The sequence below is a fragment of the Panulirus ornatus genome, chromosome 48, assembly GCF_036320965.1.
Source record: "Panulirus ornatus isolate Po-2019 chromosome 48, ASM3632096v1, whole genome shotgun sequence".
Lineage (NCBI taxonomy): Eukaryota > Metazoa > Arthropoda > Malacostraca > Decapoda > Palinuridae > Panulirus > Panulirus ornatus.
This window is the reverse complement of record NC_092271.1, coordinates 21,382,029-21,409,124: the sequence shown is the minus strand read 5'-3', so window position 1 is coordinate 21,409,124 and position 27,096 is coordinate 21,382,029. Positions and strand designations below refer to the sequence as shown.

At 48.5% G+C, this 27,096-nt stretch overlaps 1 protein-coding gene across 10 annotated transcripts in view; it reads right to left on the bottom strand.

The window, feature by feature from the left end:
* Positions 1–27,096, bottom strand: part of IA-2 (tyrosine phosphatase IA-2) — a 351,905-nt gene that overhangs the window by 118,401 nt on the left and 206,408 nt on the right. For 9 of the 10 annotated variants that reach the window (XM_071690103.1, XM_071690109.1, XM_071690106.1 and 6 more), the window contains 5 exons: positions 24,518–24,600; positions 15,711–15,856; positions 13,283–13,369; positions 4,499–4,578; positions 2,205–2,272 (listed from right to left, as the gene is read on the bottom strand). In XM_071690103.1, the coding sequence (XP_071546204.1) occupies positions 2,205–2,272; positions 4,499–4,578; positions 13,283–13,369; positions 15,711–15,856; positions 24,518–24,600 (464 nt within the window). The remainder of the gene's footprint in view (positions 1–2,204; positions 2,273–4,498; positions 4,579–13,282; positions 13,370–15,710; positions 15,857–24,517; positions 24,601–27,096) is intronic. The other variant, XM_071690104.1, reaches the window with a different exon arrangement.

Genomic DNA, 27,096 nt, shown 5'->3' with positions numbered 1-27,096 from the left:
CACGTGCATTTTGTATACTCATTTTTCACAGCCACAGTAGACAAGGTAAACTAATGGTGAGACGTGAAGGCAATGATCCCATCTGATGACACGATGGGGTAGAACACAAGGATACACTATGTAGGTATGATAATACCCGAGGGTTATAACCTTATTGTCTCTTGTCTCAGAGGGTAGAATGAGGATGCCCTTGCGCAGCGCTGCCACACCTAGGGAGCGATGTGGCACTGATGGTAAACCCGATCCTAAAGTATTCGGTCAAAGACAATAAGAGTCATCACACCCATGGGTCGCACCGTCGCGCTCAAGGATTGCTTCGTCGTGTTCGCTGGATGAAAACTGGAAATAAAAACGAGAATTTCACCACACACACACACACACACACACACAAAAACGGGTTTTTTGGGGGGAACCCAAAAAATTGGGGGTTTTTTAAAAAAACCCCCCAAAATTTCCCCCCCCCCCCCCCCGGGGGGGGGGTTTTTAAAACCCTTTCCCCACCCAAAAAAAGGGTGGTTTCCCCCGGGCCCCCCCAAAAAGGGTTTTAAAAAAAGGGGCCCCCCCCGGGGGGCCCCCCCGGGGGGGGTTTTTTTGGTTTTCCCCAAAAAAAAGGGGAAAAAAATTTCACCCCCCCCCCCCAAAAAAAACCCAAAACCCCTTTTTTAAAAAAAAAAGGGGGTTTTTTCCCCCCCCCCCCAAAAACCCCCGGGGGGGCCCCCCCCCCCAAAAATAAAAAAAATTTTAAAAAAACCCCCAACAAAAAAAAAAATTTTTTTAAAAAAAAATTTAAAAAAAATTTCACCCCCCAAAAAAAAAAAACCCCCTGGGGGCCCCCAGGGGTTTTTTTTTTTGGGGCCCCCCCCCCTTTTTTTTTTCCCCCCCCCGGCCCCCCCGGGGGGGCCCCCGGGGCCCCCCCACCCTAAAAAAAAAGGGGGTTGGAAAACCCAAAAAAATTTTTGGGGGGGGCCCCCCCCCCCCCTTTTAACAGCAGGCCACCCAGCGCCCCCCCGCGGGTAACTCTTGGTCTTCCCTCCCCCAACGGGTAACATGCTGGTACCCATCAGCCCCCCCCACGGGTCAGCGGGGCTTCCCTTGGGCCCCCCAAGAAGAAAGGGAGGAAGGAAGGGGAAAGGGAGGAAGGAAGAAAAAAGTGGAGGTTTTCCCCACCCTCCCCGGGGGGGAAGAAATGTGGAAAGGCCCCCTAGCCCTCCCCCTAACTCTTGGTCTTCCCTCCCCTCCCCCTCTTTTAAACCCTTCCCTCCCCCTCCCCCCCAAATAACTTTTAAAAAGGTCTTAAAACCCGGGGCCCCTCCCCACCCCGCCCTGGGACCCCCTTCCCCAGCGCCTCCCCGGGGGTAACGCTTATTTCCCCCCTCACCCGCCACCCCCCGCGGGCCCCCCGGTACCACCCACCCACCCCCGAACAGGGGGTCCCCCAGGCCCCCCAAAGAAATTTTATCCCCTCCGCCCCCCCAGAAGTAACACCCTTGGGCCCTTCCCCCAGGCCCCCCCAGGCGTCACGGATCTTCCCCCCCTCCCCCTCCCCCCCAAAACCATTTGGCTTTCGGCCCCCCCAAAGAACTTTATTTCATTCCCCACCCCCGAACAGGGGAGGCCAAAATATAAAAAAAAATTTGGGGAAATTTACCTAGGTTTGGGGGAATTTGTGGGGTTTCCCCTAGGGGTGGTTTTTTGGGCCTGGTGGGGTCTTCCCTAAACGCCCCCCCGGGGGTCAGGGGGAGGTTTACCCGGCCCCCCAGCGGGGAACACCCTTGGTTTTCCATCGCCCCAACCCCGGGGTAAAAAGGGAAGGACTGGGGCCCAAACCCCAGCAATTTAACTTTTCTGGTGGCCCCCCGCCCCTACCCCAGCAAAACACTGGGGGTCTTCCCCTTTAACGCCACCCCAAAATTTAAAAAGCTGGTAGGTTTTCACCTCAGCCCCTCCCCCCAGCAGGTAACATGCTGGTAGGTCTTCACCTCAGCGCCTACCCCAGCAAGTAACATGCTGGTAGGTCTTCACCTCAGCGCCTACCCCAGCGGGTAACATGCTGGTAGGTCTTCACCTCAGCGCCTACCCCAGCGGGTAACATGCTGGTAGGTCTTCACCTCAGCGCCTACCCCAGCGGGTAACATGCTGGTTTTTTTCTTCAACCCCATGCCTACCCCAGCAGGTAACATGTACGTAGGGTGGGAGGTACTTACCTTAGTGCCCACGCCCGTCTGACTGATGTCGACGTCCAGCTGCGTCTTCACGTACTCCCGCATCTCCTCTGCGACAGAAGACGTTCGTGAGTTGTGGCGGTGGAAGTGATGGAAGGTGGAGAGTGGTGAGGGTGGAGCAGTGATGGATGGTGAGGGTGGAGCAGTGATGGATGGTGAGGGTGGTGGACGACAAGAAGGCGATGATAATAATCACATAAAGATGATAATACTTTATTCGTTATCCAGACAATGTACATGGAAATTGGGGATACAGTTGTGATGGGACGTTGGTGAAAGCGGGGCTGTGGTTGGAGTGCTGGTGGCGGCGGAAACGGTAGTGATGCAAGTGGTGGTGATAGTGGTGGGTTTATCGTGGTGGTGTGCGGTGGTAGCGGAAGGTGCTAAAAATAGCGTTTTTCGTTTTGATAGTAGCCAGCGCGGCAGGGGCAAAAACATGCCCTAATCGCTGTCATCTCGGATGAAAGAAAAAAGAAAAAAGTTAGGAAAAAAACAGGTTTATTTGATTAATCTGAGCTCTACGGGTGTTTGTTGACTCTTAAAGGTGGTGGAAAGGCTACAATGAAGAGGGAAAGATGAGAAAGAGCACTCTACAGCTTCGCTGATCCGGGAGAGGAGGAGGTGGTATCACAACGGTCAGTTCTCGTATAGTAGGTCTGAACACAGAAACTATGGGAAGCAGCAACCTGGCGCGTGCGTTAGGTCCAGGCCGCAGCGGCGGAGACACACGAGATAGATAGATAGATAGATAGATAGATAGATAGAGAGAGAGAGAGAGAGAGAGAGAGAGAGAGAGAGAGAGAGAGAGAGAGAGAGAGAGAGAGAGAGAGAGAGAGAGAGAGAGAGAGAGAGAGAGAGGCGAAATCGAGAGGGAATGGCAAGGAACAGTCGAAGAATGGCTGATGGGAGGAAAGGCCTGTCATATATCCCACAGTGGCTAGGAAATGGATGGTGAGACACCAACATACGCGAGCAGGACCCCATCCATCCAGGGGATATGGAACAGCTGCTCACACGAGCAGGAGTGGAGGCGGCGGTGGTGGTAGAGAGGTGGTATGAGGACAGCAGTGGCGGGATAACAGTACTGATGGCGACAAATGATGGCGGAGAGGCGCCGGTGCCTGTGCCGGAGGATATAATGGGGGGGTGATTGCTTTGAGGATTATGGCTACGGCGGGCGATGGTGGCGGTGTGGGAGGAAGGATGGTTAGTGAAGACTTGAGGGCTGTGGTAGAGGTGGAGTAAATGGTGGAGAGACGAGTAGTGGACTGTGTCAGGATTGGGTGGCTGTAGATGGCGGTGTTGGTGTTGGTAGCGGCTGAAGGTTATGACAGGGTTACTACAACACACACACACACACACACACACACACACACACACACACACACACACACACACAATATAAAATGATTAATCTACATATAAAGCAATGATTAACAACCTACACTTTGCTTTTAAGTCTACATTGGTGCTTCTCTCACCACTAGGACTCCACTGGGGAAGCAAAGGACCCCTAAATATTTCGCTGACAGGACTTGTTCACTGCGAAGACCATCTAGTGAGCTGTGTACGCATGAGAACCACCAAATCATTGGCGTATGTGTTCTTTATAATGCTAAATGAACGCAACAAATTATCTAGAGTTAAATCCCCTTCAAACTAAATTTTTTGAACACTTCTGTAAAGTCAGACCTTCTGATTGTATTAGAAGCATTACTACATATATAATCATTAAGATACAGACTTTATTATCTTCTTGTACAACATTTCTCAGTCTTCTCAATCTAGGGACTTGATCTTTTCAAAAGTATTGCGTCAACACGAGTCCCACGCCATAATGAACTTCCGAAACAATTGAAACTTTCGTTGGCAGAGGGGAATAAAAAAAAAAAAGTTTCTACCCTCTTAGATAACATTTCGTAGAAACAAGTACAAGACAACACAAAAAAATTCTAAACTTAACCACTTGCAACAGACATAGTCCAACCCCTTATCCAAGGGGGTAGTCGTCAGGGAGAACACTATCAGGGTAAATGAAAATCACATCCCCGTGGGGGAAACCCGACTGGAAAAATCCTCGTGGATTAACTCGACCATGTCATAATGCTGAGGACGGACTGTTAATCACCTGATGCCTCTATTTCGTAAGGGGATTAAGCTGCGATCCCAGCGTCACGAATGAAGCTCATCTTGCAGTGTAGGCAGGGAGACGTACAACACACAGCTTAAGGTCTGCGCCTTTCCTACGGGTCAATATAACACGAAGCGTGACTTACCAGCTTTCTTGGCCACGTCCGCTGCCGTGACGCCCTTCCCGTTCGGCTTGACGTGGAACGCCACCTCGTCCGTGTCCACGCTGAGGAAGGAAGAGAGAGAGAAAAAAGAATAAGTATCGTCACGTTCAGCTGAAAGCAATACGTTGATGTTAGTGCAATTGACACCGTAAGAGCGCTCGCAGGGACCTCTTACCAATGTGAAATTACTGAGGCTGGTTCTAGCGTAGATGTGTGTCGTTTTCCTTTGTCGTGTATCTGTCCGTCTATATACATACTGGTTTATGGTCCCTGGAGTACGAGGGCGTTGCGCCCTTACGTTAATGACGGTGCTTGACCTTTGACCTATCCCTTAAGGGTCAGGTCAAAGATCAGGTCATTATAATCTAAGAGTGCGTAACTAACTCTTGCTGAAAATATCTAAAAGTTATCATGTCTCTTCTGTGCTAAGTGTCTGAGGGGCAGAGAATGTGTTCATTCACAGCATATGAGCAATCGTTTAAGGGATCGTGTCTGACCTCATCAGACGCTAGACTTACTTCCCTGAACTTCTGTATAGTGGGACCCACACACACACACACACACACACATACACACAAAGAGACAGAGTAAGTACAGCCCTACGAGTGTAACATTCCTTCCCCCTGGAGTACAAAACGAGTAATTAGCCATCAACCATCAACATTGTCCCTCAGAGCCATCGATGACTCAAAATCACCATTTTGTGAATATGCTAATAAACAAATGCCTCTTTGCTGTTTTCTTGAGCTTTTAATCAACTAAGCAAGTAGTTGGTTCAAAATCATTTCCATATTTATTACAAGGTGTGTCGTCGGTGTCACGAAAGAATGGGTGCATTCAGATACCCGACCTGGTAACTACATCAACCACCCAACCACCTGACCTGGTAAGTACAGCAGTCAGTCAGCTCCCTGACCTGGTAAGTACAGCAAGCAGTCAGCTCCCTGACCTGGTAAGTACAGCAGTCAGTCAGCTCCCTGACCTGGTAAGTACAGCAGTCAGTCAGCTCCCTGACCTAGTAATTACAACAGTCAGTCAGCTCCCTGACCTGGTAAGTACAGCAGGCAGTCAGCTCCCTGACCTGGTAAGTACAGCAGGCAGCTACATGACCTCGTTAATGCAAAAGCCAGCATCATCCGCAGATCGCATAGTGCACGTACCCAATGTCTGAAGGTCGCATCGCCTGGAGACGGCAAAGTTCGGAGACCACAGTGCGTGGAGATCGCAACGTGTTTGGGCCGTGGTGTGTGGAGACCGCAGTATTTGAAGTCACAGGTTACGACGTGTGTGGGGTTACGAAGTCACGGGCAACGACGAGTTGTGTATAAACTGTGACGTGTGGAGGCTGGGACAGGAGGAGGAGGAGGAGGTCGGGATATGCCAAGACGTGTGGCCCGGAGACGTGGGAAGGTGGCTGCGAGCCAGGAGCAGGAGAGAGGAGGCAGGCATTGCGTCTCCAGCCGTCGCCAGTGGTAACAGCAGGACTATACAGATTAACGTGGTTGCTATGGAGTGGCCAACAACACACACACACACACACGCACACACACACACCATCCACGAACCACTCATCATCTGCACTCTCGCTCAGAGAGTGGGAAAACAACTGTACCAGGAACCTGGTTTCCGTCCTTATGGCTCGTAGTGTGTAGGCTTCTCCCCCTCCTCCACCTACGATTGTCTGAGATGGCGGAAGTGGGGAATAGCGGTGTTCAAGGGCGGCGTGGGGAATAGCGGTGTTCAACTCGCTGTGACAATGGATCTTGGTTCCCAATGCAGCGTGTGTGTGGAGATGATACTCAATGGATCTTCATTCTTCTAAAGACGACTTCACAACCCTTGGGTATGACGGAGTGGGCACCATACCCAAAGGGGGTCGTGTTGTCGCGCTCCAAGAAAGCCAAGGTCCGGCTGAGGCCCGATACTTTTAAGACCATTCACGAAGACCACACTCCCGTGCTTCCAGTGAGCCTACCCCCGCACCCCTTCCTCCTTGTCCCGCCACACGTGCACCTCAAAGGTCCTTCCTTCCTTCCCTCCAAGGGAAGTCACCAGCTACTCCAGCCCCGAGACAGAAACAAAATGTCTTCCTCCTCTTCTGAAATATTGAACTTCAGTTGGGAGATCGCTGAAACCCAGTCACCACCAACGCCCGTCATACTCTCTCTCTCTCTCTCTCTCTCTCTCTCTCTCTCTCTCTCTCTCTCTCTCTCTCTCTCTCGGGATTAGTTTTGTACATTCTGTTTCTCAAGTAGGACGAGTAATACCCTGAGCTTACAAGGAGTGGATGGCATTCTCGGGCGACGTGGCTGAAATTCACGGAGATTACCAGACGTTCAAACAGCCACAAACCGAGAGAATCCAAAGACGATGGGATTCCCGCCTTGTGGTTCGGGGAATGCTCATACCTTCATTTTAAATCAGCCGTCTTTATCTCCTTTAACTTCTTTCACTTCTCTTATCTTCCTGGAAGCTTCACTTCAAACCTGAGGGTTAGTACTCCTGACTGTAGCGTATTTTGCTGAAGTGGCTTTCATTCGTTGTATTTTGTTATTCGTATCAATAGTGTAGATTACCCATAGGATTCATCTTTTATCAGTTTCTTTCGTCGGCATCAAAGACATCGTCGCTCTTATCTCCTGCACGCGTCCGTATCTACACTACTTTATCTTCAACACACACACACACACACACACACACACACACACACACACACACACACACACACACAACCCAAAGCCACGCATGACACAACGATTGTGGAACTCTCTGTAAATTCTCCTCCAGGAAAAGTTAACCGTAAAGTTGTGGACGGCCGTGGAGGAGAGAGAGAGAGAGAGAGAGAGAGAGAGAGAGAGAGAGAGAGAGAGAGAGAGAGAGAGAGAGAGAGAGACATCACTGCCGTCGTTAATAAACAGCACTTGCCTAGTTCAGCCGTTTCATGTTACGGAATAAAACAATGTAATTAACCCGGCTGTATCAACGTGCACACGTTCTGATACGAGAGAGAGAGAGAGAGAGAGAGAGAGAGAGAGAGAGAGAGAGAGAGAGAGAGAGAGAGAGAGAGAGAGAGAAACCGGCCCATAAAAATGATCTACAGATGGAAACTGTACAGATGTTGTCTTTGCTGGACATGTCATTAAAAACAAACCAATGATTACAACAGTTCCTGCATGAGAGAGAGAGAGAGAGAGAGAGAGAGAGAGAGAGAGAGAGAGAGAGAGAGAGAGAGAGAGAGAGAGAGAGAGAGAGAGAGTCTCACGGCGGATCAGAGTGGAAAGGGAAGAAGGGGCAGTAAACATGCCTTAAAATCTCTCTCTCTCTCTCTCTCTCTCTCTCTCTCTCTCTTCCAAACCATCACATTATCAAACACAAACTTCCCCCGAGGGATTCCGCAATCTGGTTAGCCATCCTGTATTTTAACACAGAAATGAACAACTGTTTGGTCCCTTAAAACAACGGGTTGACTCCCGCTTTTGATTTTCTTTTTTTCTTTTTTTCAAATGCCACTTGACGAGAGTGTGCGGCAAGGCTGGACCAGTAGGGCCATAGGCCTTATCGTAATTACCTACTTATACCGTACGGTGAGGGAGTTGTACACTCGTGGGACCCCACTCGACTCCTCCTTCCCCGAACATTCTCAACAATCGAACAGCCTTTTTAAACTTATGTATGGTGACGGCAAGGACCACGTCCTTCATTCAGTTTATTACATTCGTCCAACACTTTAATATTATAAGAGTCCTTCTTTAAATCTCTTTTGTAATCTTTTTTTTTAAACATTTTTTTTTGCTCTGTCTTTGGTCAGGGTTCCAGGCGAGGCTGTGTTAGGAATATCCTTGATGAACGTGAGGAAAATGAATCAATTTGTGCGGGTGATTGTTTACGTCTATGCCCAGATAAAAGTGTACGGGAGACATCCAGCTGAAGTGTACGGGTGTCATCCAGCTGAAGTGTACGGGTGTCATCCAGCTGAAGTGTACGGGTGTCATCCAGCTGAAGTGCATGGGTGTCATCCAGCTGAAGTGTACGGGTGTCATCGGACATCTTTGTACCTTTGAATCTATAGATTCTTTGAACTGGTTAATAATATCTGGTGACTTTGACCTCATTTACCAGCCAATATCATCTTCGTAAGAGAGGGATGAAAGAAATATCAACCTTCCTCGTAATTCAAGAGGAGGAAACAATTCTAATGTATGCAAACACAGAACTTTCTATATTCAATGCTACTTGCTACCCTCATTGAACCGAGGCTGGACTCAAAGAGAAGAAGACGCTTGCTTTCAAGCGTTTGCATCTTTCAACCTCCGTGTGGCCGAGTTAGCCAGGCGCCCTGCCCAGGGTTCGAATCCGACCCGTGGTGTGTGTGTGTGTGTGTGTCCATCGACGTACATATGTCCTGCTAGACTCGGATGACTATATAGATGGAGTTTAAGACATATTTAGTCACAGACATCCTGGTGTTTGGCGTACCGATGGGCTTGGACGAGCGCTCTCATACACTTGTAACTCGTAAGTGTATAGTTAGACGCATCTGTTTAAATGTACCGATGCATATTGAAGGTCATGTCTGGGAATGAACCCTAGTGTCCTTTGAGCCAGCCAACTGCAGACTAGCATTGTTTTAACCTACTGATGCGGCACGCCACAGGCACACTCAATGGAGAGAGCTTATGCGAGTGTATTGTTAGACATGTGGGAGTGTACGTATTCGTGGACTGAAGCTACTGCGTGTTTGTTAGACTTACATCAATATGCTGTAACAGTGTGACTGCATCAATATGACTCTTTCTATGTCTATTGTTGGACTCTGTGAAACGTATTTATGATCCTTCCTTATCGTCTGTCAGACAAACACTTTCATCCAAAAGCTAATAAAGATCTCTCTGTTTTCCAAACATAATTTCTTGATCTTTTTACAGCGAGGAGTAATCCACGGAGTGAACGACCGTGGTTCGTGGAACGAGCAGATCGAGGTGTGGGAGAGGCTAGTCGTAACCTGGCACGACTCTTGTGGTACGATTCTTATGTTACGACCTTCCAGACGACCACAGAGACGTCGACATCATGGCACTAAGTGATCCACTAGTGATGTATGCCTCACATGGTGACGCACAGGAGCGCAACACGTTAACACTGTGCGGATTTGATGGTGAGAGAGAGAGAGAGAGAGAGAGAGAGAGAGAGAGAGAGAGAGAGAGAGAGAGAGAGTTGCATCAGATGAAAAACAATGTTAATATACCTGACACAGAAACCACAGACAACGAGGATTATGATGTAATTAAGGAAATAAATGGTTTCTTAACTCAGACCCCTAACGAGCTCACTCCTCTCTCTCTCATATATATATATATATATATATATATATATATATATATATATATATATATATATATATATATATAGATATATATATGTGGGTGTGTGTGTGTTTGTGTGTGTTACCGGACTACTCCTGCATGTAGTTACACCGTGTGTGAAATGTCACCTTCGTCGAGGCTCAGTCGTCAATGAACTAAAAGGAGTACAGCCTCTTCCCGTTTCAAAGGAGTCCATCATTTCCCTGCTCATGACTGGAGTGCAGCACTGAAGCCACAGAAGCTCCATAAACTGACTTGGTGGGGTTATATATACATATGACCAAAATCATGCAGGAGGGGAAGTATAATGTGAACCTACCCTCGACCATAGGAGGGAGAGGACTTAACAGGCCTCGTGGATCCACTTGGTAGTATTTGATATACAGGGAAACGTGGATTTCCCGTAGGCTGCCTCGAAGACCCGTGAAGTGGCCTGGCAAATCCTGGGATGTGACACTGCTCATCTATCATCACACTGTGGTGACGCAGAGCCATCAACGGCGTGAGGCAAGGAGGTGTTCTGTCTCCACCTCTCTCTCTCTCTCTCTCTATATCTATATATATATATATATGTATATATATATATATATATATATATATATATATATATATATATATATATATATATATATATATATATAATCTTATTGCACGAAAACATCACCAAAGTAGCGCAATATTTTCTTTGTGATAAGAGGACCTTGAAAAAAAAACCCAGCAACACCACGATCATAGGTGTGTAAGATTCAACGCCTCCCTGACAACCACGGATATAACCCGTGCCATCGGTATATATATACCACCACGCCAGCACCACTTCCATACCTTGCATCAAAGTCCTCCAATCACCATCACCCACTCCCATCACTCTTACGGCTCCCATCACCAAACAAACACCTCCACCACTACACTAACACATCTATCGCACCACAAAAACACACACACACACACACACACACACACCACACCACATCCCCACCAGTACACCACACTACCCGTCCACCACACCATATTATGCCCCAGCACCATACAACACGATCACCATCGAATCCCACCATCTCCATTACACACCAGTCCCCCACCACCAAACCAGATCACACCAACCACGTCCACCATCATGCCACACCACTATCACCAAAGCAAACTACACCCCTATCACTAACACACACCACCATCGCCAAACCACATCACCACCATGCTTGCTACCAACAAACCACATCACACAACGCCATACCCACCAGTATACCAAAGAACCAGATGACACCACACTACCATACTGCACCAACCACACCCCCCGCCATCACCACACACACACACACATACACCACAGGAGGCTGGGGAGTGTGGAGTGTCTCCTCTAATCATGTTTTGATACCGCGGTCGTCATGGTGACCTTTCTGTCTCTGTCATCTGCTGCTTCCTCTCCCTCCGTCTCCCAGCCCCCTTCCACCCTCCCTTGCCACACTCCCATGGCACCACAACCTTCCCCTCCCCCCCATGCCACACTCCCATAGCACCCTAATCCTCCTCCTGCCACACTCCCATGGCACCCCCAACCTTTCCCCTACTCCCGTGGCACCCCAACCCTCTCCTCCGTCTCCTGCTCTCCTTTCCCTGCCACATTCCCACAGTACCCTCACCCCTCTCCCCCAACTTCCCTCTTAAGCGCCCTCCCCCTGTCACAAACCCACAGCACCTCGACCCTCTCCTGTCATATCACTCACACGACACTTTAACACTCTCCCGTCACTCACTCACATAGTACCTCAACCTTCCCCTGTCACTCCTTAACTCCCCTTACGCCCGTCACTCCTCCCCTGAACCAGTAATTTAAGTTCAGTTATCTTATATCACTAAGTTATGAGGCTAGGACATTGTTAGTGCTTGAGGCTTGAACATACACGGGACGGAATAAATTGGAGTGATGTGGTATACAGGGGGCGACGCGCTATCAATGGACTGAGCCAGGGCATATGATGCGTACGGAGGAAACCACGGAAAGGTTTGTGGGGCCTTGTTGTGGACAAGGGGAGCTGTGGTTTCGGTGCATTGCACATGACAGCTAGAGAATCGGTGTGAGCGAATGCGGCCTTTCTTCGTGTGTTCCTGGCGCTACTTCGCTACCACGGGAAACAGCGAATAATGATAATAATGATAATATAACAATCATAATAATAATAATGATAATAATAAAAGTAAAAACAACATATAATGATAACATGATATATAATGTAATGATAATGATATTACTACTACTAATAATAATGATAATAATGGTACACACGTAATAAACTGGGCAAGTCTTCTGAATCAATGGTTTCTTACATGGACATACAGATCATTACATCTCAACCATGGGAACACGACTGGACGACCCTTGAGCACGACTGGACGACCTTTGAGCACGACTGTACGACCCTTGAGCACGACTGGACAACCCTTGAGGACGACGGCACCACGTTTGCTAACTGTGAGCCCAGCTCGTGACCTGACCCTTAATGGGGGAGGGGTTAGGTCAAAAACCAGGCCTTCACACCCAAGAGTAGCACAGTCGTGCTCAAGAGCCGTGTCGCTGCGACATGCACACACGTTAAGATCCCAGACCTTCAGTGGTTTAACGGGTCAACCCCTCACCCAGTGTTCCACCCACACGCACACACACGCACACACACACACCCCCACACACATACACACACCCCTGTTGTCTTAGTCAAATTCGAGCTTTTGTGAGATCCTTGTCGAGTGTACGAGTATGGAAATTCTCTCTCTCTCTCTCTCTCTCTCTCTCTCTCTCTCTCTCTCTCTCTCTCTCTCTCTCTCTCTATGGTAGTATGTGGTAGGCAGCCGCCGACCAGGGAGGTATATCGCCAATGCTACCCACCTGGGTATTTAGAGGCGTTTAGTGACGTCTGTGCAGTGTGAGCCAACCACTTCAGTGGCTGTTAAGTATCACCCCTTTGGCCCAGGTTGCTGGCATTCAGTCCGCAAGTACATAATCTCTCCTGGAAGTAGCTGAACTCACCACGGACCAGAGACACTCTCCCTTGCTCTACCAGTAGCCTCCTGCACTACCAACCACCACCACCACCACGCAAACCCTCTGTCATCTTCGGTTTCTCCAGCCTCTTCCTCCTCCTCCTCCTCAATACACATCCCCCTATGTTCCCTAGTCCCTCATCACGCATCATCCCTCACGCCACTTCCCATAAGATACTAGGTTGACTTCTTTTACATTTTGTAATCCAGTGCCCATAGGCTTACTTCTTCCTTAGTCTTATAAATGAGTTGAGTCTTCCGTTCCCTTCCCCAGGAAGGTATCAAAGTAATGAGACTCACAGGTATTCAAAGGAACAGAATTAGTTACTTTCGGTGGTTTTCAGAAGTACGTTTTTGTGGTACTGACCTGAGTCTGTCAATGTCATCCATCTTGAGGCCAGAGGAGAGCACGACCATCTCTGCCAAGCTGTTGGCCTGCTCCCACTCACGGAACCTGTGCGGCATCCACGGGGTGAAGGGAGGGGAAGGGAAAGAAAAGCACACAAAACTATGTTAGTAATCCGACCCGTAGAAAACCAGAGTCTTTTTACATAAAGTGTCCATCATGGGTACATTTCCTGGGTGTCATTGTTCTAGCAACGTTTCTTATTCTTAGGCAAGTGTGCGCCTGCGTGATTACACACACACACACATACACACACACAAACAATGTTCAGCTGGACTACAGCCCCCTCTTCAGGCCTACTGTTATATAGGAGGAGGAGATTATAAAGATTCCACTGCAGACAATATCTATTCACTGTATCATATCTCTGTGGCAGGTGGTGAGGTGTGTGTATATATATATATATAAAGGGGGGACTTCAAGGTGTAAGAAAGAACCAGAGATTCAAAGAGAGAGACACACACATACTGGCGAGAGAAGACGCCAGGCTCAATATACTGAAATTTCCGTTTGATCATTTTTGTAAAAAAAAGAAAAAAGAATTTAACGTAGAAGTTTTGGAAAAAGAAAAGTTGATAGCGTGTAGCAGCGAACGTACCAGAAAATCTACCAATTAGTAACAGTCACGGCAAACTCTGCTTAACACTGACACGTCTCCCTAACTGTGCCAAACTTTCTTCTTTTTTTTTTTCTGTTGTTCTTCATGTGATCATTTTGTGGTTCACAGGCTCGAGTGTCGTCACAGCTATGCAAACTCGCGTAAATAAACGTGTCAATAAATGTTTTAGAAAATTGCCTGGGGGCGGGGGGGGCAAGCATAATTACACTCTCCTCTAGACTGACACTTTTAAAAAGAAAGCCGAGTTGGTGGAGCAACAGGCCAGGGATAAGGTAGATAAGGATCTAAATCATGATTAGAATTTGGCTAGGTCAAGTCACCACGTCCTTACACTTGTGTCTGCATCTGGTGAGAGGGACGCAAGGTGAAGATGGATCATACGCGTCTAACAACAGAGGAAGAGGAAATGGTCAGAGGAGACTTTACGAATGACAAGTCCGTCGCCCATAATTGCTGAGGAAGTTAGAGGAAAGTCACAGAGAGAAACGAGGGTATCTGAAGAGTAGAGAAAGAGGGGGAGGGGGGATATCTGAAGTTTAGAGAAAGAGGGGAGGGAGGTGGTTATCTGAAGTTTAGAGAAAGAGGGAGAGGGAGGTGGTATCTGAAGTTTAGAGAAAGAGGGGGAGGGAGGTGGTATCTGAAGTTTAGAGAAAGAGGGGGAGGGAGGTAGTATCTGAAGTTTAGAGAAAGAGGGGGAGGGAGGTGGTATCTGAAGTTTAGAGAAAGAGGGGGAGGGAGGTGGTATCTGAAGTTTAGAGAAACGAGGGGTGACTGAAGTAACAACAGATGTAAGGAGACTTTATGAAACTTATGAATGAAATAAAAAAAAAAATGGGGAAAGTGTCACCAGATTAAAGAGGAGAGGAGGGAACGGTGGTGTGTATTCAGACGTCATGATAACAGAATGGAATCAGCTGCGAAGGGATTTATGAAGGGGGAATGTAAGCAGAGGAAAGACGACAAAGTGAATGGAAACAAATAAAAAGAGGTCAGAAGGGTCATTTCTGGTCGTCCTAGAAATACAGCAACGAACGGAAATGCCCGCAACACGTTGACCAGAGACTGCTCATGACGGAGGGAAGAAAACAGGAGCAAAACTCCGAAACGAAGACGTGGGAGTGCCTCTTGGAAGGAAGGTTTAAGAAAGAGGAAGCGGAGAGTTGTGGTAAAACCAGGTATGGTTGGAAGGGGGGGGGGGGGGGGGGGAGGTTGGTGGAGGTTTTCCTTACGGCCTTCTCGCCCCCGAAGGAGTCTGTCTGTCCTTTTCTTGCTCTTACGTGGAGCGCAACTACTATGAAGCTGCAGGAGCCCCTACAGAATGGATTCTGCTTATGAGGTAATAAAGAAGATACACTCTCTCTCTCTCTCTCTCTCTCTCTATATATATATATATATATATATATATATATGTTTCACACGTATGGATTAATGTTACTCACTTCACAGACACAGACTCTCTACTCCTCACACTTCACTATCGACAACAGGCAGCTGGCTCACTGGAGCCTCCACTCCTGAGCTCTCTACCACCCACCGGTGATCGCACAGTTTCCCCTTAGGAACTCATATGCAGGTGTTCCCTCCCTCTCTTGCCACTCCCCATACATCTGCTCTTATTCACTGGGTTGTTCACATAACACTGCTCACCCCTCACCCGTTCATTTAGGGTCAGGGACTTACTCATTTCTTGCACTTCCACTCCTGTTTGTGTGTGTGTGTGTGTGTGTGTGTGTGTGTGTGTGTGTGTGTGTGTGTGTGTGTGTGACTCACCTTCCATTGATAACGATGTACACAAAGGAGCCTTCCTCTGGCTGCTGGGTGGTGGGTGTCGGTGCTGACGAGGTCTTCTCCACCACCTCCTCTTCCTTCTCCTTCGGTTCTTCCTCAACCTCCTGCTCTTCTTCCTGCACCAACTGCTGAAAGGGAGAGAAAAACTAACAATAGTAACCTGCAAATATGATTTCAGGTTTGTGAGTGTGTGTGTGTGTGTGTGCGTGTGTGTGTGTGCGTAGGAGTTCTTGGAGGGGAGGGGGTGGGTGGTGGTGGTGGGGCTGGCGTTAGCTACGGCAGGCAGCCAAACAAACGGTCGTCATGGCGACCAGGGAGCAAGGTGACGTGTGGTCGTCACCGCTGTGGTCACCTCAGCCGCCAGTAATGATCATCTTTATATTAGTGGTCCCTGGTCCCGGATCAGCCCAGAGCGACTCTCCCTAGAACCATGAACCGCTGTCGCCACACCTAGTCAGGGGCTTCCATCTACACTTCGACCCCCTAGCTGTAGACTCACACACCCACCCTCCTCCTCCTACCGACACTACGTCCATGTAAGCCGTAGTCGCTCTCTCCTACCTAGACTACGACCCTAAGCCACAGGTGGCCCCCCCACCTACACCACGACCTCAAGCCACAGGTGGCCTCCACCTACACCGCGAACCCCAAATCGCAGGTGCCTTCCCACCTATACACACCACGACCCCACACCATAAGCGGCTCCCACTTACACACCGACCTCAAACCATAAGGCACCCCCTACCTAAACCACGAGCCTCAAGTGCCCCAATACTTACAACACAATCCCTAACCCACACTGCCACCTCCAGCCTTGGGCCCTCACCATCCCTATAACCACCAGCCTAGCCTCAGTCCCACACAACAACACCCCCCTCCTCTATCATCGGAATGCACAACTACCCACAGAAACAACAACGACCAACACAGTGAGTAATGTTTTCGAACCTGATCCACAAGAGGCATTCTGTGTATTTATGAAGGATCGAAAATTATGATCAAGCATCGAAGAGTTTTCAAGATTCTCGTTAACTACTGCTCGTGGCAACCACAGAGGCACAGCCTGCTACCGAGGTAATCAGAGTACGTTTCCAGCTGAGTTATCTTATCTCCCGGGAGGGTAACGTGGTGCAGGAGGTGGTGGCGCGGAGCCCGACTTGCTGGCGGCCAGGCCGACGCGGTCTTTGGAGACTGGTGGCGTCTCCAAGAAGACTCCTCGTAGGCAAGACGCCTCCCACAGCCATGTTACTGAATGCAATGACAAGATCGAAAGATGGTGGTGCGTGCCAGCCCTTCTGAACCTTGTGTGCTCAGTATACACTCAAAGTACTTGTGTATCTCCACAGCTCCACCTCCATGAGAAGCGAGAGAAAGTTCAGCGGATAGCTCACACAACCCACTAAAAAAGATATCGTTGGGGGGGGGGGGGGATCAATAGTGAATGAGGGAGACAGCTCACATACATGTGAGCATCAGTAGGACCAGCTGCTCTCACTCAGCATTACGAGCACTATGACCAACACTGCCTCTGCAGCATGTCAACCCACCAAACCATCCCTCGTATGGATGTATTTGCCTTAAAAAACGCTGGTGATTTACCGTAAAACCAAGCCAGTAAATCCCTGGACGTATGTAGAAGACTGAACGAAAGTATTGTCTTCCGTAGGTTGGGCCAAAATCGTTGATCACACGCTTATACAGGTGATGGAATTCGTAAGTCTCAGGCAGGGAGTTCTATCTATGTTTCCTGATCACATGATAATGCACTTTATGACTTGTCTATGTTTAGGGGCACTTTGCCGACCTGTCTATGTATAGGGTACCTAATTGATCTGTTTAAGTACGAAGAACTTTGTAGACCTGCTTAAGTGTTAGGGCACTTGGCTGGCGGCCTGTTTACATGTCGGGCACTTTGCTGATCTGCTTATGTGTAGGTCAATTTGCTTTATGTGCAGAGAGTACCGGCGTGTTCCGCCCTCATTGCTAGGGCGAGTGACCTGGAGCGGTGGACGACGGGGGCTGATCAGTGGTAATTAAGTGGTTCCAGGAAGAGTGATGGAAGCTAGCCGTAACCTCATCATCGCATGTTTGTTGCCCCAATAATTGTACCGTCAAAGTCTTGGGAGTTCTTCGGAGAGTTCGCTCGCCTCCTGCAGAGGAAGGCCGATTCCTGCAACGTATGTAGGAAAGCTACATGTTTATGCCGTGCGGCGGCGACGTTGTGGGGGTCGCAGTGTTGCTCCTGCTGGGTGAAATTCCTGGAAGCCATATCACGTTCTTCCCTACCGCCCGTAAGATTGATATGGCCAACTCAAGTGTGGCTTCACCCTCCCTCCGATTTAGCTCAAGGCTACGCCCATACCCGCCGTTAAAGTCTTCAGGGCAGCCACTGGGTTCCTGATGACATTACGATGGTCCTAATCCTGACGATACTATGATCAGGTCCCCCCCACCTCTTAGTATTCAACCAAGTCTCCTGCATTAAAAAGATAGTCGAGGGGACCTCTATCTGCAGTCATCATCACTAATATTCCTTCCATGTCCGGATGATTAAGACATTTTAGTCCAACGCTTGCGGGAGAAGCTTTACCGAAGATGAATCATTAGTTAATCTCGCCAAGTATCTGTTTTTGCTCCAGGAATCTCCACGATATCAAGTCACGATGGGGAAACCATGTATGCCTTCTTGTACAGGGGCCCCATGTCCCACAACTACGGGAAGTTTCGCACGGCAACTCATACATCTTTGATAACGAATTTCTCGACGAGGTTTCAACGGTGTCCACACTTGTAAAGTCCCTCACTCACACACATTCAGAGATTTTGGTTTTTGCTTTTATTCACACGCCCGAGATGTATAATCAAACACCTGCTCTAGTTTTTATACGCCAAAGACGTTATACTTAAGGTTGTGTACGTTGTAGTATGTATTCTGCTCCCCTTGTTATTCCCTTCATACCTTCATGATCTCTTTCAGCGAGTGCATTCCGCCCCACTACCTGTTCCTCGGCGTCTCTCAGCGCCTCGCAAGTTTCTCGTCCCGCTCCCTGTGGATCCTCGAACAAGACCTGTGCGTGTGACTGTCCTCCTGAAGGACAGCGTCATATATAGTCCCGGGTTGTGGCCTGACCTTTCCATGATTGGGCTCGACATACTTTCTCTCCCACTGTAGATAACGCGAGTGTGAGGAGATCATCATTCCTGACAACCATCTCTTTCTCCTCTCCCTTCATCACCTCACAGCTCTGTGACGGTCACAAGGAAGAGGTTGATGATCAGAAACCGACTTAAAACACGACCACTGGTCGTTCACACGACCACTGGTCGTTAACGCGACCAAAGGTAGTTCAAGTCAGACCTCATCGTGATCCGAATGGATTGGTGTTTCATGTGGAAATACAAAATGTGTCACCGGGTATTAAACATCGAGAGGTCGCTCATGATGATTACATATGGCGGCGGCGACACGAGTCTCGCTCACAGAGGCGGGAAGCTGGACGATCCATACGAGATAAAAAAAACTCTCTCTCTCTCTCTCTCTCTCTCTCTCTCTCTCTCTCTCTCTCTCTCTCTCTCTCTCTCTCATTACTCTTGACAGCGCATATCTCACAGGACTTGGTCTTCGTAACTCTACATTTTCCCTACAGTGGGCGCTACGCGTTCGCTCTACCTTCTGCCAAAAATCTCGTCTCAAGTATTCGTGAGTCAGTCAATAAGTCAGTAAAAACTCCTCCCTTCTTCCTCCACAGCTATGCTGGTGCACCAGGGAGCAGAGGGTTGTTACTTGTCTGCCTGCTTGGCTGCGAGCAACATGGCGACACACGCCCAGCAGGCCTACGGAATTCAAGTTCAATGCGAGGCAACAAATCAACAGATGACGAGACCACAATCCCCTTTCTTGGATGGCGTTAAGCTGCCTTGTGCACCAGCAGTCCCGTGCGTGGAGGAGGAGGAGGAGGAGGAGGTGAGAGGCAGGAAGTACGTTGAGGAGGGGAAGTGGGGAAGGTTCTGGTGGAGGCGACCGGATACGGACAACAACAGGTTAAGGCGTTGCTCTCCTCAACCTGTTGGTCGACTGCTGGGCTCTGCACCCACACATACGTCACTCGTGCCGGGAGGACAGCTGCGTTCCTCCTGCCGGTGAAGTGAGGGGACACCTACAGCCCTCCTGCAGGTGGGGGGTGGGTACATCCAGGTTACGCCAGGTACCCATAAATCGATTAGCCTTAAAGAGCAGTATGGACGACGGACAGCCGGGTCGGCTGTGAGCTGGATGCCATGTCCATCGGAAATGGAACCAAGACCCGTGAGATTCAGTGGTTCAAAAGGGTTACCACTACGCCACGAAGGCTCATGTGTGTGTGTGTGTGTGTGTGTGTGTGTGTGTGTGTAATTCCTTGGAATGATTAAAAACTGCTCTCCATAAAGGTGGTTGGTGGTGACCACCAAGACAGACCACGGGGATGGCGACCAAAGAACGTGATTTGAAGAGACGTTTCGGACCATCGCCGCCGTAGATCCAGGCGATGGTTGATGGAGGGGTGACGGTAGGGTCAACCGTACGACCTCTGATACCACTAATGTAGTCTCTATACGCCAGAGTGGGTTACCGTAGCAGATCATCTACGCAGAGAAAACACAGGAGTCCACTGTAGTATCGAGAGCACTGAGCATGTACTCCGTCACTGTAATACAGTGTTACATGTACGGCTCTGTATCATACATCCTTACACAGCTGAAGTTTAGTATGTGCCTTGATAACAAAGGCAATTCTTACCACTGTTCTGCGGTTACTCACACCAGTAACGTCATAAACATAAAGGATCCAAGAGTTGGTGCTGGTTAAGGTTAAAGTTGCTACCTCATCACGGTGCAATTAAGAATCACATTTGGTTTCCAACGATAGATTATGACAGTTGCTTCTGGAATCTTACATGCTGCCCTAAACTTCTGACGCTCTTTTTCGCTACTGTATTACAAAGTGATCACGGATCTCTTCATACCTGCGGTCTCCACCGTTCATAGTTCGCATACAGTGTATTCAACTGTTTGTATAGTGCAAGGAGCGATCTCTACGCTCTTGGCGCCCCGTGTCTTGAATTTAGCATCGTACAACTTTAAAATCTGTACTTTGCCCATATTCGCAGTTTCATCGCCCAGTTCATTTAATTCATCCACAACACACACTATAAAATGGACTTCTTTAAAGTCTAATATACCAAGGTCCTTCTTTAGTTTCATGTTAGGGCTTTTTGTTGATCACTGAAACTACTGACCTGCAACCAAGCTCTCTTAACTTTGGAACTCTTCTCCTCTAGACCTTCTCTATTAGCTCTCTCGATGACTAGGAAAACAGATGAATTAAACTTCTAATTTCCTAATTATTTAGGCCAGTTTTGAGTTTACATCGGTTCTCTTCACCTGTCTCAGTACGTTTTCAGAGCCTCAATCAGAGGCAATTAGTTTTTCTTCGGGACGTATTCAACATTTCTTCTGTTGTCGTAACATCAAGGAGTTACCACTCCCAAACCCTCACCCAGACTCTGTCGTTTGTGAGCGCAAAATCGAGGATATACATATATATATCTGCCTCTACAGTTGCTTAGTGAATCTATTCGTTTGAAAGAAACAAAAAAATAGAGGTGTCTTCAGTTCACTTTAATTAGTCTGTTTTCCTCCTGATTAGCTTTTCATTGTCTTCCAGTCAGTTAACACTTGACTTACTGAAGTCGCCTGCAATAATGATTTTTCCTCGCTGTACGCAACACCAGATGTCACACTGTTGCATACCAGGATGTCATCATCTCCCCTTTGATTGAGGAGGTCTGAACGTGACGTCAGAATGAGGCGTGTGTCTGGTCGACAATATCAGTGGGAGGAAGATCATGAGAATTGCCGTCTCAAGTGTGTACTTTTAACTGCACCTTGGCCTCTTTATAGCACCGAGTAAGACACCATCTCCTCCTAGTGGTTTCTTTAACTCCCCTTGGGCAGGCATGACGGGGAGTGTGTGTGTGTGACCTTTGACCTGGTGGTGGGGGAAGGGGGGGGCAGAGGGTTGCTGCCTGAGGGGGGAAGAGCGCTGGAGAAGAGCCGGTGCTCACGCCCTACTCCCCGGGGCCAACTGACACTCACACACGGGGAGCAGAGCCGTGCAAATGTTGGCGACATTAAAGCAATTGGTTGAGGGCTCACCCCCGTCCCATTATACACCTCCCCCCAACCATGCCCAGGCCAGACCCACCACCACCCACGGCTGGGGAGCTGATTAATGTCTAGTTCATTGTTGGTCAAGCCAGCCATAAACACGACGCAGCTTACCCGTTTAGGATTATTTCCTAGATCATATTACATATATATATATATATATATATATATATATATATATATATATATATATATATATATATATGTGTGTGTGTGGAGAGGAAATTAGCGGTGTCAGTTTGTGGTGGTGGTGGCAGCCACAGCCGCTGGACACAGCAGGAGCGAGGGACACCAGCTAGAAGAGGTGATAAAGGCCAGGGGCAGTAGGGGTAGTGTAGTGTTCTGACAACAGCTAGTGGTAGAGACACTGGCGACAGACGGGTAAGTAGTGGTGGCAGGGGGCAATGGTGGCACTGGATGGTGGCCGTCAGCCAGGCAGTCAGCACTGCTGGTAGAGTCGGAGGCGAGAGCATGAAATGGTGGTAGGCAAGTGGCAGAAGGTAGCTTGTGGGGGGCACACACACCAGTGGCAGAGACTTTGTCACGACACGAACACACCACCGTCGCCCACCAGAGAGAGAGAGAGAGAGAGAGAGAGAGAGAGAGAGAGAGAGAGAGAGAGAGAGAGTTGCGATCTTCCTCTTGCAAATAAAGCTAAAGTACCTGTACACAGTCGACAACCGGATCATAATGCATCAGTAAACTCCATATACGAATCTATATCAGGTTTAGCTTCACGTCGACGTATGCGAATCCTGAAGACACAGCATTAGGCTGATAGTCCCAGAGAGAAGGGATGTGTTTTGGACTGAGTGTTGGGTGAAAGATTACTGTTCAATAAAGGACGGAAGTTATCGTGAGAAGCATTAGGGGACGATAATCAGACTTCCATTCTTCCACGATGGTTTTCAGCATTGCCTTCGTCATGTGTCGTGGTTTCCCAACGGAGTAAAAATTCCCCGACAGTTACGAGGGGTACAAAGGCGACATCTTTAGGTTTTTGTAGACTCACGACTTCACTGCATTCGTCTGCTGTGGTGGGGTGGTGATGATGTGCCCACGTCATGAAACACTTTACTGTGGGATCACTAGATTCTTCCTCGCCTGCTGGGTCGTCTGTGCCAAGATCTACCATTCGGGTCTTCCACCAGTCAAACAAGCAAACAGCGACCCGCCTTCCTAACGACCGTCCGCTACCTACCAATCGCCAGGGTACAATCCTTTTCCTATTACGATTCTTTTACTGTCTTCTTCAGCCAGACCTTGACGTGTTGATCCCACAACCACCCCTCTCTCTCTCTCTCTCTCTCTCTCTCTCTCTCTCTCTCTCTCTCTCTCTCTCTCTCTCTCTCTCTCTCTCCCCTCCTCGCTCACTAGTCATTATCTAGATATTCCTCTCCCTTGAACCTTCACTTAAAATCTTAAACCATGAGATGCTGTATCCAATTATCCAGGTCACCTGGCGCGTCGCTCGATAAATCATTCACTGGTATTCCCCACAAGTAATTCATTGCCTTAACCTTTTGGGTTTATGTCCACCCTCTCTCACGCCTCGCAATGCTCTCTTGTTTTGCCTCACCAGCGAATGTCTTGAATTACTGCAGGACTTTACGTCATCTCCCCTCGCAACTCCACCTCGATTCAAAGAAATTTACGACACTAAATAAAATCTACAAATATTCTCTTACCACTTTTTTTTTTTATGGTCATGAAGAAATAGTATCCCAAACTATCCACGCCACAGAGAGGGGGAGCAAAACATCACGAAAGTACTCCAGGAAAACTGCAGGTATCGTAAACTAAAACCTCTGAAGTGAGACAGAGATTCAACACACAGTGAGCTACAGTTCACGAGAACACCCTTGTCAAAATTGATCGATATTCAATTGTAAATCAGGCTTTATAAAGGTACATAACCTCACCATTAACCTTACAACAACACTGTTATTCTATACTGCCACAAAATTCACTCCTGATTGCCGTGTAAACCTCAAAACATTTCCAAGTCTCAGAGTCATATATGAAATATATTACAACAAAGGAAGAAGAAATGTATTCGAGATATTTCAAAGTTTATCATTCTAGAGATTGATGACCTTTAAGATAATTATACACTTCAGTTCTTTACAAATAGTATATTACTTTTGAAAAAATATATCTTTTTTATGGTAAAAAGCGCTTAAGGATCAATCAGTTCCAGGGGTTTAGAAATACCACACCATCCATCATTCACTAACACTTTGAGTCGTGTCAATCCCAGCCACAGTGTTGCTGTTTTAAGTGCACACGCCTCTGAGTGTGTTGGTGTGAGCACCTTCCAGTTCTGTTTGCTACAAGCCCATCCCTTTTAATAGTGTTGCTGGATGTCTCCTCCTGTTAAGAGTATTGTGACTTGTGTTGCGGTCTGTGTGCTCGTGGAGGCGTCTTTCTAAAAGTGTTGTACAAGTGTTGTACAGTCCTGCCATGATTGTATCTGTGGTAGCATAAGCTATTGTATTTCTCCGAGTGCGTCGTATTAAGTGTGTCCTCTTGGCCAGGGGTCCGTGCTAAGACCTAAGCTGCTAAGGTACTCCACCACTCACCTTCTGCTGGAGGGGTAGGACGTCCGGTGGGATGGCCTTATCGATGACGTCGTCAACCAGGCCTTCCTCAGCCAAGAAGAGATCTGCCACAAAGAAAAAAAACGAGAAATCAGTCGTCCACTTATTACTCACCGAGACTACCCCTGAGCGCGGCGGTACGACCCTTGAGCAGAGCGGCACGGCTCTTCAGCATGGTGGTACGACCTCTCAGTACGACAGCCAGGCCTTTGACCTGACCCATAAGGGTCGAGCCATCATACACTCTGGTCGCATCATGGTGTTCAAAGGTCGTACCGTCGTGTTCAAGGGTCGTACCGTCGTGCTCAAGGGTCGGTACCGTTGTGTTCAAGGGCATAGGCGACCACAGCACTGCTGGGTTATGAGGAAGAGTTAAGCTTTTCCTCACATCCTTTCCTCCCAGTGGCTAAAGAACAGAAGCACAATCCCTCACAAGTGAAAAAAAAAAGTCATTCAAAATCATGGCGCTAGACAGACCAGGGGGGTAAGCAAGCAAACACAGGGGGTAAGCACGACCAAGATAATACTACCTTGACAATAGTCCGTTCGCCAATTACCACCGCCGCCACCACCACCACCGAACACTCAAGGAAGAGGGAACAGGCAGACAACGGTACGGGGAGAGGCGAGTGAGAGGAGTAACAATAATTGGGAGAGGTAGGTAAATGCATTATGATACAGAACGAGAAATAACTAACTGTTAAGAAGGAAAATGTGACGGAGGAAAATAACGAGTGCATAACAGGCAGGTGTTTATTGTACAAACATGTGCCAAGACCTGCATCTTCGCTAGACCCGTTAACACTGTGTGTGGGGCGATGTGTCTAAGGTATACGTCTGGTAGCGCGGGGAGGGGGCGCGACGCTGCCGGCAACCGGACACTGGGCGACACGTATTCAAAAACTTTACCTACTTAAAACATCATCATTTCACTAGCTTGTTATGACGCTCAGTGCAGTGTGCGATTCATATGCACCCGCGTGCAAGTTTGCAACGCCTGCGTGATTCATATGTACGCAAGAGAGTCGATTTTGAAACACATCCCCGCCAACACACACACACACACACACACACACACACATTAACACGGGCCTCCGTGCTGTATTGGTTAGCGTTACTGACCACGAATCAGCAAGGGGCCGCCCGGGGTCTTGTCCTCATGGGTTCGATTCCGAGACGCAGCAGTCGGACCACAGTCAACCCAGCTGTTCGTACTCCCCTCTGGCCTCGTCGATAAACGGGTACCTGGAGCGTGTGTGTGTAAATACACACATAGGATTAGACATAGGGTTTATACAAGGCTAAGCAACAGGGCAACCGAGTGCAAAACTCTCTCCTTAACACACAAGCAGTAATCACACAAATGTGTGCACACATCAGAAGGCAAACCGACCGATTAGAATCCAGTCCTTTTAGAAGGAAAAGGTCAAGATGGGGGACGTCCGATGTGAGGGGCGATGTCGTGGGATGGGAGACAGTGGGTGTCACGTGAGAAGGTGTGTGGAGAGAGACAGGACTGAGATGATGCCCTTATCGTTACCGGGATAAACCGGAACCAACGCCTCAATAATGGTCAGCCGGATCCAACACGTCCAATAAAGGGATGTCGAATCCAACAACCCTAATTACAAAAAAAAAAGAAAAAAAAAAGAAAGGGGGAAGGGGAGTTCGATCCATCTCTCCAATAAAGGAGCATCGGAACCAACACCTCAAACGAAAAATAAACGAAAGTGAAACGATTTCATATATCTTCTTCCCCAGCCTGAACTCTCTCTCTCTCTCTCTCTCTCCCAGCAATACTGCTATCCTCCCACTAGCTCTCCGACTCCCCACCCTAACAACCCTCCCCTTTTCACCTCCTCGCCTTCATATCTCGCGACTTCAAGAAAGAGAAACGAAGCAAAATGCCGAGGGTATTACTCCCGAGACCGGAGAGAGAGAGAGAGAGAGAGAGAGAGAGAGAGAGAGAGAGAGAGAGAGAGAGAGAGAAGCGGTGGTAGGAGGAGGAGGAGGAAGAGGAGGAGCTGGCAATGGTGGTTGGTTGGGGTCATTATATTGTCAGAAGGAAAACTCCCATTTTGTGGGTGGGTGATTTTGTTTGGCCGGGGTTGCCATGGATACAGCCGGAGATCACAACATACCGCGGGGCCTCCCAGCCGATTACCATTATCATTACCTGTTTATTCTACATCCTTCACCGCCATGGAGAGTTACGCTCACTTTTATTCTTTACGCTCCGTTAAGTAACGCTTGCGTATGTGTGTGTGTGTGAGAGCGCGCCCCTCCTCCGGCCACCCCTTTTCCTGCTAATGTTGGACGGTCTTGGGAGGAGGTGGGGAGGGGGGGGGGGGGTAATGGGGAAGGTGGCGGCTCGAGGGGAACGGTTGGAGAGCTGGGCTGTTGCCTTGTGCCCGGCTGTGGCGGGTCGTGTTGGGTCAAAGTGTTAACGACTTACGCTTAGTGTCCCAGCTGTCCCGTCCCACCCACCCCTCTCTCTCTCTCTCTCTCTCTCTCTCTCTCTCTCTCTCTCTCCAGTAGCAGTCGTGTTGTGTTAGCTGGCA